Raw genomic sequence first — 12092 nt, 5'->3', positions numbered from 1 at the left:
ATCTCTCCTATGGGCTGATTGTTTCCCTAAGATCGAGGCCTGGGACCCAGGCTGGTCTCCATAGCCTTGATCACCAGAGCCAAAACCAGCAGGGCTTCTGGCCACTGGGGAGTCTGGAGTCGGTTATGATTTAAAGCCATAGTTGTTTCTTTTTTAAACCCAGAGCAGGGGATTTTCATTTGCAGCTTCTCACTTGAGGAAAGTGAGTGAGGACTTAAGGTGCCTGAGGAGAGGCTGGGGGAGGAGGCATTGGGGGAAGATGGAAGACATGGAAAAGAGGTGGCTTGGAGACCTGTTTTCAATTGCATTCCACCAAACTGAAGTGGCCATTTTTCTTAAGAGGTGCTGGCCCCTTCCAGAAACCACAGCTCAGGAAACGGAGAAAACCCTGTCTATGTGATTCAGCCCACCACACCCTCAGGAACCTGCCTGCCATCTTGACCTTTGCAGAGGAGAAAGCAGCAGAGACCAAGCCTAGAGGTTTGAATAGTCTCTGGGAGCATCAGTCACTGACTTGAGAGAGGGACTGATGATCCCAGTAACCCAGAAACCTGGTTGATGCTTCCTGGTCTGGGGAGAGCTGCTAGAAATTCCAAGTTTCCAACTGGTCCACTTAAGAGGATCTCCAGTTGAGTGCAGGGATATATTCTGGGTTACTCTCAGGGGAGTAGCTCTGAGACAGGGAAGCACACCTATCACTTTCCTTGAAATTTGAACCGTAAGACCCAGAGGTCTAGACTCCAGACTCCACCTAAAGCTCTTTCAGAAACAGACTTTTGAGTGATTATGATTGATAGCTGGCTGGCAGGCAAAAGCAGATAGAGGTGGAGCCCAGGGAACTTAGGGAAGTTTGCTGACAAATCGTCCATAGAGAGCAGCTTGACCTCTCCTGTGCACAGTCAAGCCCTGTGGAAACAGACACAAACTGTGGATCGCTTGAAGCTTCAAGCAGGTTGCTGAGAGCCAAAGGAGGACAGTTTCTGACAGTTGTTAGCCCCTAAACAGCTGCTTAGAAGTCCAGAATTGGCAGACAAAACAGCCAGCCACAGTCATCAGAAGAGCAGGTCCCAAAGGGAGTTCTCAGAAGGCACCAAATTCTACTGAGATGAAGGCCACTTTACTCTTTTCTTTTTTTAAAATTTATCTTCCTTATCTTTCTTCTTTAAAGATTTGTTATTATTTTAATCTTTCCTTTCTCTATCATAGATCCAATTTTCCCTACTTTTTCCCTTCCCTTCTTTCTCCTGCTTTCTTTTCGTTTTTCCTTTTATTTTTTGTCTACCTGCTTTCTTGTTTTCCTTTTCAAAATTATTTTCTTCCTCTTTTCTTTTGTACCATTTTCCTTCCCCTATTCTTAATTCATATGTCTTTTCTTACATCTCTGCCCTTTCATATTCCTTTTTCTTTCTCATATTTTTCTTTCTGTTCTATTCTCTTTTGTTCTCTCTAATTCTCTTTTCTTTTGTGGTTGCTTTTGTTGTTGTTGTTGTTGTTGTTGTTGTTGTTGTTGTTGTTGTTAGGGGTCTTGTGTATATATATTTTTTTCTTCTTGTTTTGTTTTGTTTTGTTCTGCCAGAACCTTCACAACAGCTTGCGTGGAGGTGAGCCTCAAGCATCTGAGAGGAGATTCCTCCCATGAGTGGGAAAACATAATTCAGGACCCACTTATGGGACAGCCCAAGTAGCTCACACAAGAGGCATTCCTGGAGCACCCAGCTCAGGGATCTAAGAGACTGCACCATTGGGTACCACAACACCCTTACTATATAAGGCCACTCCATGAAGACTGGGAGGCATAGCAATTTGCTCTAATACACAGAAATAAATACTAAGGGACAGCAAAAATGTGGAGAAAGAGAAATAACCCCCAAATGAAAGAAAAGGAGGAAACTCCAAAAAGAGCTAAATGAAATGGAGGCAAACAATTTTTTTTAGATATAGAGTTCAAAGAAATGGTTATAAGGATACTTAAGGAACTTAATGAAAATTTCAAGAAAATTAGTGGGAACTATAAAAGCATAAACCAAGAAATAGAAACCATAAATAAGACAAAAAAGACTAAGGAGTGCATTACCACCAAACCAGCATTGCAGGAAATGTTAAAGGGAGGGCTTTAAGGAGAAGAAATTAAGAGAGAGAAATATATATATATATATATATATATATATATATATATATATATATATATTTGATGGGTACTTATTTACTGCTATATATATATATATATACCCATCAATTATAAACTTTATGTCAATGGATGAAATGCTCTAATTAAAATTCATACCATAACTGAATGGATAAAAATAAAATGACTCATATATATGCTGTCTACAAGAGACCCACCTCAGAACAAAAGATTCACACAGACTGTAAATGAAGGGATGGGAAAACAATTTCCATGCAAATGGAAATGAAAAAATAAAAGCAGTGATAGTAATACTTATATCTCACAAAATAGACTTCAACCAAGACCATAAAAACAGACAAAGATGGCCACTACATGATATAACCCTGATAAACATATATTCACCCAATATAGGAGCACCTAAATATATATTTTTTAAAAATGAACATCCTGAGAGAACCTTAAGGGTGAGATCTATAGCAATATAGTCATAGCAGAGGACCTTAACATCACACTAACATCACTGGATAAATCTTCCAGATAAAAAATCCACAAGGAAACAGAGACTTTAAATGTCACATTAGAACAGATGGATTTAATTGACATTTACAGAACATTCCACCCCATAGCTGCAGAATATCCATTCTTTTCACATGCACATTGGGCATTCTCAAAGATATTCCACATGTTAGGATACAAAATAAGTCTCTGCAAGTTCAAGAAGATTTAAATTATATCAAGCAACTTTTCAGTTCACAATGGCATGAAATTAGAAATTAACTCCAGTAAAAACATTCAAAAACAATAAAACAAATGGAGACTTAATAGCATGTTATTACACAATGAAAGGGTTACCAGTAAAATCAAGAAAGAAACAAAAAAAACTGTCTGGAAACAAACAAAAATGAACACACAACAACCCATAGCAAAAGCAGTCTTGAGAGGAAAGTTGTAGCATTCTATCCCTATCTCAAGACAAGAAAAAGTTCTAATAAACTATCTACCACTACAAACAAAAACATTAGAATGAGAACAAGAATAAAAGCCCAGAGTAAGTAGAAGGAAGGAAATAATAAAGACCAGAGCAGAAAAAATGACTAGAGACTGAAAAAAAACACACACACACACAAAAAAAAACACACTGAAAGAGATCAATGAAACAAAGATCTGGTTTTTTAAAAAAGATAAACAAGATTGATGAATCTTTAGCCAGACTCATCAAGAAACAAAGAGAGGACACAAAATGTGAAACAAAAAAGGTGAAGTAACAACTGACACCACAAAAATGCAGAGGATAAGAAAACACAATGAACAACTATACGCTAATAAGCTAGACCACTTGAACAAAATGGATAAAATCCTAGAAAAAACTTTCCAAAATGCAATTAGGAAGAATTAGAAAACCTGAATAGGCTAATAACAACTGATGAAATTTAAGCAGTATTTAAAAAACTCTCAGCAGCCGAAACCAGTTTGGCTCAGTGGATAGAGCGTCGGCTTGGGGACTGAAGGGTCCCGGGTTCGATTCCGGTCAAGGGCATGTACCTTGGTTGCGGGCAATATCCCCAGTAGGGGGTGTGCAAGAGGCAGCTGATCGATGACTCTCTCTCATTGATGTTTCTAACTCTGTATCTCTCTCCCTTTCTCTCTGTACAAAATCAATAAAATACATTAAAATAAATAAATAAATAAAATAAAATAAAAAACTCTCAGCAAACATATGGTCCTGAAGCCTTCACGGGAGAGTTCTACCAAACATTCAAAAAGGAACTAAAGCCTCTCCTCCTCAAACTATTCCAGAAAATCCAAGAGGAAGGAAAACTTCCAAGCTCTTTTTATGAGATCAGCATTTTCCTAGTTTCAAAACTAGAAAAAGACACTACAAAGAAAGAGACTTACAGGCCAATATCCCTGATGAACATAGATGGTAAAATCCTCAACATAATATTAGGAAATCAGATCCAGCAATATATTTAAAAGGTTAAACACCAAGACCAAGTGGGATTTATTCCAGGGATGCAAAGCTGATACATTCAAAAATCAATAAATGTGATACATCACATAAACAAATTAAAAGACAAAAATCACATGACCATACCAATAGATGCAGAAAAAGCATGTGATAAAATCTAGCAACGATTTTTGATAAGAACTCTTAGCAAGTCAGAATAGAGTATATAACAAGCCTACAACCAAAACCATTCTCCCAAGAATAGGAACAAGACACTTTTACCACTTTCACCACTCTTATTCAACATATTACTAGAATTCATTCTTATTCAACATAGTACTGGGATTCCTAGGCACAGCGATAAGAGAAGAAGAAAAATTTAAGACATCCAAATCTGTAAGTAGGAAGTAAAAGTGTCATTATTTGAGATGACATGATATTGTAGGTAGAAAACTCTAAGGACTCTACCAAAAACCTACTAGATTTAACAAATGAATTTGGCAGTATAGCAGAATACAAAATTAACACCCAGAAATTCATGGCATTTTTATACACTAATAATGATCTCTCAGAAAGGGAAACTAAAAACAAAAAAAATCCATTTGCCATTGCAACAAAAAAGTTAAGATTTTTAAAAATAAACTTAACCAAGGAGGTAAAAGACCTGTACTCAAAAAAATTACACGATGATGAAAAAAGAAGTAGAGAAAGATATAAACAAATGGAAGAATATACTATGTTCGTGGATTGGTAGAATTAACATCATAAAAATCTAAAGCAATATATAGATTCAATGCAATCCCCATTAAAATACCAATGGCATATTTCACAGATCTAGATCAAAACTCAAAAAATTAATATGGAATAAAGAAAGACCCGAAATACCTGCAGCCATCTTATAACAAAATTGGAGGGATCACAATACCAGATATCAAGTTAAATTACAAAGCCACTGTACTCAAATCATATTGGTACTGGCACTGTGGAATAGAACAGAGAACCCAGAAATTGATCCAGGCCATTATGTTCAATTAATATTTGACAAAGGAGATAGGAGCATGCAATGGAGTCAAAACAATCTCTTCAGTACATGATGTTGGGAAAATTGGACAGATACGTGCAAAAAAAATTGAAACTAGACCACCAAATTACATCATACACAAGAATAAACTCAAAATAGATTAAAGACTTAAATGTAAGTCGTGATACCATAAAAATCCTAGAAGAAACCATTGACAGCAAAATCTCATACATCTCTCATAACAATATGCTTACAGATACATTTCCTAGGGCAAAGGAAACTAAGAAGAAAATAAACATATGGGACTACATCAAAATAAAAAGCTTCTACACAGAAAAAAAAAAATATGTATGAGAGAACATATTTGCCAATAATACATCTGATAAGAGATTAATTTCCAAAATATAGAAAGTATTCATACAACTCAACAAAAAGGATGGCAATCCAATTTATAAATGCACAGAAGACCTGAATAGAGGCTTCTCCAATGAGGACATAAAAATGGCCAAGAGACATATGAAAAAATGTTCAAAGTCACTAATCATCAGAGAGGTGCAAATTAAAATGACAATGAGGTACCATTTCACACCTGCCACAATGGTTTTTTTCATTAAATCAACCAACAACCAGTGCTGGGAAAGATGTGGAGAAATAGGAACCCTAGTATACTGCTGGTGGAATGCAGACTAGTACAGCCATTGTGGAAAACATGGAGTTTCTCAAAAAATTAAGAGTGGAATTGCCATTTAACTCAGTGATCCCATTTCTAGAAATATATCCTAGGAAACCTGAAATACCAATCATAAAGAATGTATGCAGCCATGTGTTCATAGCAGCACAATTTATAATAGCTAAGTTCTGGAAACAGCCCAATTGTCCATCAGTTGATGAATGGGTTAAAAAGTTGTGGTATGTTTACAAATGGAATAGAATACTATGCAGCTGTAAAAATGAAAATTATCTTACCCTTTGAGACACCGTGGAGGGACCTGGAAGGAATTATGCTAAGTATGAATCCCAGTCTGAGAAAAACAAGTATCACATATCTCACTTACATGTGTAATCTATAAACAAAATAAACTGACAACAAAATAGATCCAGAGACATTGAAGCACATCTGATGTATTTCAGAGGGAAGGGTATGAGGGGTAGATGGAAGAGATTAACCAAAAAATTTATATGCATAATCCGTGGACACAACAATTGTACAGTGAAGGCCTGGGAAGGGGGCACAAGAGGGGTGGAGAGGGTCAGTGGGTGAAAAAAGTGGGGCATCTGCAATACTTTCAATAATAAAGATAAATTTAAATAAATGTCTCCAACTTGGTCTCCCCAAATAGTTGCCTTTGAAGTTTAAAACTCATATACCTTCTAAGTCACATAAATGGTACAAACATGTATTTAACTTAAATTTTAAAGTTCTGAGTCCCTAAGGTGTCTTAATAAAAATCAATATAGCTAACATTTCATTGTGCATTTGTTTACTCACAGTAACATGTGAATGCACCCATTTTCTAGACCTGTTCAATATGAATTTAAAATTACAGGGATACATATAGAAACCTTTTCTGTGAAATAAAACTTTTCATAGATACTTAATTTTAATTACACAAACGTGTCTACAAAAGTAAAAATTTGTCAAAATTTTTAATATATGCATTCAGAAAACCTACTTTATTACATAACAGACTTCTGGCTTTAGCATGCCAGAATTAGTCCATTATATTGAGGTTTTATTGTACAGGTGATAATACAAAATTAGCTCTTCAAATCGCATAGACATGTAAATGAAAAAGAACCCAATCTGATGAGAGATTTTATGAGAATGAAGCGCTGTGAGTCAGGTTGGAAATCCTATGGGGAAGGGGAGGGTGCTTGCCTTTTGTGTACACGTATGTAGTTTGAAAAGCTCATTAAATTGATAGTGTCTTAGGGCATTCCACAACATAGTTTTAAAAGTTGAATTTTAAAATTTCTTAGTCTTACAAAAGCTATATTGTTCTCTTTCCCTTTTATTTCTCAAATGAACTGTTAGTCTAGGAAGTCCTATTTGTGTAATGATTTAAGGAGGGTGCACAATATTTATGCTAAATAATTATCAATATGGTTTATTAAGGATTCTATGGTTTATGAGATGGTTGACCAAATTCCACATACTCAAATGTAGCTTGTCATAATTAAAATACTCTTGTTTAATGCCCTAGTCAAGCTAAATGATAATGAGGAACAAAGCTAACAAAATCAGGACACCGGATATCAGATTTCATGAAGTAAAAAGCCTTTGTGCAGCAAGGAACCTAATGCTTTCGCTTCTTATCCTTTTAGTGCAAATAAACTAAGCTTTATTGGGCTCCGTGCTAATTAACAATGAAAGGTTTGAGAAACAGATCCACTGTGGAGCCTCACATTCCATAAATAAGCACACTGAGCAGTTGGTGCTGGCCCCTTAGGCAGCCCACATAGGTGCTAGTATGCCCCTCAAAAGGACAGCATTTCTGAGAGAGACACAACAAAGTGCAGATTCCACAGGGCTGGTGCAAGAGGAGGGAGAAAATACCCGGCAACTGTCTTGTCATCCATCTTTCCTACTGCAAGGAGGCAGAAGGATGGGGCTCTTAAGAAATGTCACTGCAACCAGATCCAGGGGTGCAGCCTGGCTCACTGCAGCACACCGCAGCTGCCTGTGCATCGGGGACAGACACAGAGAAAGCAGCCGCCAGCCGGCACAGAGCTGGTCACTAGGAGCATTTCTGAGCTGAGGATCTGTAGACGCTTGGAAATTCCTCCCTCAGCTGAGTCAGGGGCCCAGTGAGCTGGGGCTCAGGTCCAGGCTGTAACAGGAGGCGGTGCTCCCAGCCCACCTCTCACCCTACCGCGCTGGGGAGAGCTGGGAACGAGGCTGCTCACAGGGTTAGGGAGGCCAGCCCGGGACCCTCCTCCCTGGGGAAAACAATCACGAGGGTGCTGGTTCTTCTTGGACGTACCTGGCCAAAGCACAGCCTGCGAACAGCCGGCAGCAGGCGCTTCTGGTTATGGCAGCTCAGAAATGAAAGCAGCAGCCACGCCTCTGAGAGCTGCAGGCAGAGCTGTGCCCAGCAAATAAGAAAAATAAGAACTAGTCCTGGACTCAGAGGAGGAGGAGCGCGGAGCATCTCTCTCCTGCTCCTTGGCGTCCTTTACATGAGGACTCCCTGCCCTCTGGGTGGTGAATCTGCAGAACCTTCCTCTGTGCTCTGACCCCCTGCTGACATCACTAACCTGTGACAGAAACATCCCCACCGGGTACCTGCTCCTCCTGCGGCTCCCAGCCCAGCCTGGAGCCTCTTTGTATGCCGCGGACATGGCCAGCCAGCAGGACTCTGGCTTCTTTGAGATCAGCATCAAATATTTACTAAAATCCTGGAGTAATAGTGAGTAACAGAAAATAATATTTGCTTGTTTGTCTGTCTGTTTGTTGGCTGGCTGTTGTATAAGATTGGATAAATAAAATCTCAACTGAATGCATATGCTTGTGAGCCCAGGAAGTTTTTTTGCTTTCTCTGCTATGAAAATAAAAATGTCAGTGATGGAAACAGGTCTCCTTAGATGTAGATGCTGCAGTGGAATTACAGCGGGTTTTGTTTGATTATATTTTCAAGTGCGATGGCCCTTCCAATCTGGCAGAGCTCAGGATAGGGCATTCAGGCTGCATTTCCTGTCTTGCTGGGCGTTTGGTATTTATTTGATTTGCTCAATACTCTGTGAACTGTGGTTTAGCCAAAGGGGTGTATTAGGGTTTCAGAGTACTTCCTAATTGTTTTATTAGGGTATTGTCTAAAGACTAAAAGTACTTAATAGTCCAAAACCTGAGATTCATCTTTTTTTTGTACACAGATGCATTTGCACCCTTATTTGATCTGACCCTTGTCTGTGTGGATGATACTCAGGATGGTATTTAATATTTGAATTTTTATTCTTGATGTTTGTTCTAATCCAAATAATGTACTTTTCTGAAATATAAATAGGCAAGGTTCTGAATATCAGGATATCAGAATATTCTGGCTTCCGAAGTGCCATCTCTGACCTACTTAAAGATTTGAGCAATAAAGTATTTCAAAAAGACAACCTTCATAGGTTCGTGGGTCTGGAATCAAATGAAAATGAGGCCTTCAGGGTGTCAGTGATGCCTTGTGTTTTTGGAACAGTTTAAAAACAGTCTTCCCTGTTTCATCAACAGGCTTTGTACTTGCTCTGGGTAACATTGTCAGGTATTATAGATCATTAATTGTTTGGATTCTTTTTAATTTCCAATAATATTTTGATGTTATATTAGGTGCATACTAATTAATCTTCCTGTGTGCAAAGACTTGGCAAATAATTATCTCCACACAAATGACCTGTGGCTAACCAAGATTGTTCTGTAAACAAAACCTGGGTAGGAGAACCTGAGCCATAATTGCTTTGAGAAAACTGCCAAAATCTCTTCAGCTTTAAGGTATACAAAGATGTACATCTCTCAGTGATATTTTCAGAAACCATTTTTAATGGTTGTTTTGCACCACTCTATATACTATGGAGCTTGTAGGAAGCTGCTTTCTATAAGTGGGAAGCCATTTAGGAGCAATACTGTCACCTAAATAGCATTCCTTTATCTGTCACAGCCATAACTCATTTATCGTGTGTGTAATCCATCCTACTTCTTTTGTTTCTCAACCCTTGAATTAATGAAAATAATTTGAAATACAGGATTCTTTATAGACAGTTTTCCAAACCCTGGAAAGGCCTCCTGTGCATCTGACAACAGCCAGTGGTTTTCAATCTTTTTGTCTTCTCCAAGGCCAGATTTTTTTTTTTCTTTCATCAATTGTTGTCATTGCTTTATGAGAGAAAATTGTGCTCTGACTAAATATTGAGGCCAGTGGGATTTCTATTACAATCATTCTCTCCTTGTTTTTAAGTTACTCTGGATAGAGTATATTCCCTCAACCATTCCTAAGCTCTCCCCTCTCCCCCTACACTCACATCAGAAAATGATTCAGTTACTGTTCATTTATATTTGGGAAGTATCTAGGAAACAATTTTGAATTCTTTCAATTCACTCAGCAGCTATTTATTCAACACCTACTATGAGCCAGACTATGGGGCTATAAAGATGAATAAGACAGGTCCTTGCCCTTGATCTTAATTTCTTCACTGGAACTTGGTGTTCTCTAGCATTCCTTTGGGGCTCAGAATGTTTTCAGTCCTGTCTTGAAAGAGAAAGAGTAAATATACTTTATGCTTAGTAGTCTTCTTTAAACTTGTTGCAACACTAACCTGCTTATAATCTAGTATAGCTCCCTGGTTTACATATTTTTAGTAGCAAAGAGAGAAAGGAATTTGTCTGTATGAAAGACAAAGTAGAAAACAGAAGCCTTAGGGCTTTAAGCTATTCAGGGTAACTTGGCTGGGAGGATGTACACAAGAAAAGCCACTCACTTCTTGGTGCAGCATCACAAATTTGAGGGGGGAAACTGTGAGAAGAATCAGGCCCCTAATTATATAGCAATGGTTATTTATAAAAGCGCAACAATTAAAAAGCAATAAAATCAATTCTATAACTGGCTGGCTGCTTTGCGAGGTGGTAGTAAGAGATAAAATAATCGCATGAACTTTTCCAAGATTTCCATTTTTTTATTGTTGTTAACCCTCATCCAGGAAATGGTACATTGTGAGAAAAATGTAATTTTATATACTGAAGAATTAACAAGTCAATTAAGACACTCATTGCCTGGTGAGAAGTGTTAGGTTCCCCCTCCCCCCCATTCATGTTGATACCCTCTTCTTCCGAGGCACGCCCACTCTGTCAAGCTGCCCTTTCCGTGTAAGGCATTGGGAATTAAATGGCATTGCTGTTTGAGAATAAAATGTCCTTTGCAGAGCTCACTGCAGAGGCTTTCCTTATCCCCTTGGACACCTGTTCTATTGCTCCTTCCTCATTCTTGTCCAGGCTTCCCCAGCTTTTCAGTGATTCTGCCAGCTACTGCTCCGTGGTAGTCAGTCTAACCTGGGACACTCCAATGGTGACAAAGAGCGTCCTGGAGAGGCTTCTACCAGCATTTCAAAGACTACACCACAGCTTCTCCTGCCCCTGAGTGTCTGTGACCATCATTCAGGACCTTCTCTGAACTCTTAGTCCATCCTCTCATGTTGCTTTTCTGCTCCTGCCATGTTTAATCTGTTTACCTGCCTCTGAATTTCAGTACCTTGCTCTCCAGTCTATGCCCACACGCACGTTGGCCCCAAGCTGGCATACCCTCACCTGGAACACGCAAGTCACAGGACCAAATGGGCTTAGGTCTCTAGCCTGCACTTTGTGGACGGGGACAGTTATCTACTCTGCCTGGATGTTCTCAGCTATACAATGCAGGCAAATATAATGAGTAGCTCATAGGAGTAAATGAGATATTAAGATGTAAAGCACTCAGCACAATTTCTAGCACATTGATATTACTTTTACATATATTGAGCATTTACAATAGACTCCAATGTTTCCCTCTTCTCTAAACTCACTTAAAATCAGATTTAGGCCATATTTCTCTTAGCATTGACATCCTCAGGAATCATTCTGTGTGTAGTCAACACCACTGAAGAAGGGAACTGCATGAATATAGATGAAATTAGTTGCTTGCTTTGGACCACTTTTCTTTCTAGATTTACCTTTTACTTTAATCCCTTTTCTACCTCAGCTACTATTGAAATATTCCTACCTTCCCTAAGTACATACTTTCCAGCAGCATAGGGTGGCCTGGGCATTTTCTCAATATAGAAAGTCACCTTTGGTTCTCAGGTTTGCAATTTTAAAAAAATAAATAAATAAAAAACTTAGAGTAGATAGTTCCAAACTACTTTCTGGAAAGGAGGAGTTGTTTGTGTTGATGGATAAAGCTGGTGGTAGGCTCTCCTGCTGATCTGAAAACTCTGAGTGGCTGTCCTGATATTTGCATCCCCCTCCCCCTTCCCCATGTACAGTGAAT

At 38.5% G+C, this 12092-nt stretch overlaps 1 protein-coding gene across 8 annotated transcripts in view; it reads left to right on the top strand.

Annotated features, from left to right (window-relative positions):
* FRY (FRY microtubule binding protein) overlaps positions 1 to 12092 on the top strand; it is a 476275-nt gene that overhangs the window by 146292 nt on the left and 317891 nt on the right. For 2 of the 8 annotated variants that reach the window (XM_084878507.1, XM_084878506.1), the window contains exon 1: positions 7994 to 8507. The exons of the other annotated variants lie outside the window; for them this stretch is intronic. In XM_084878507.1, the coding sequence (XP_084734633.1) occupies positions 8438 to 8507 (70 nt within the window). In that variant the 5' untranslated portion in view covers positions 7994 to 8437. Of the gene's footprint in view, positions 1 to 7993; positions 8508 to 12092 lie in introns of those variants that run through there. 8 annotated transcript variants of the gene reach the window in all.

Source organism: Pipistrellus hanaki, assembly GCF_964339955.1.
Source record: "Pipistrellus hanaki genome assembly, chromosome: 3".
In the NCBI taxonomy this organism is placed as follows: domain Eukaryota; kingdom Metazoa; phylum Chordata; class Mammalia; order Chiroptera; family Vespertilionidae; genus Pipistrellus; species Pipistrellus hanaki.
The sequence above is the reverse complement of the archived record's forward strand: the minus strand, read 5'-3'. Positions and strand labels throughout refer to the sequence as shown.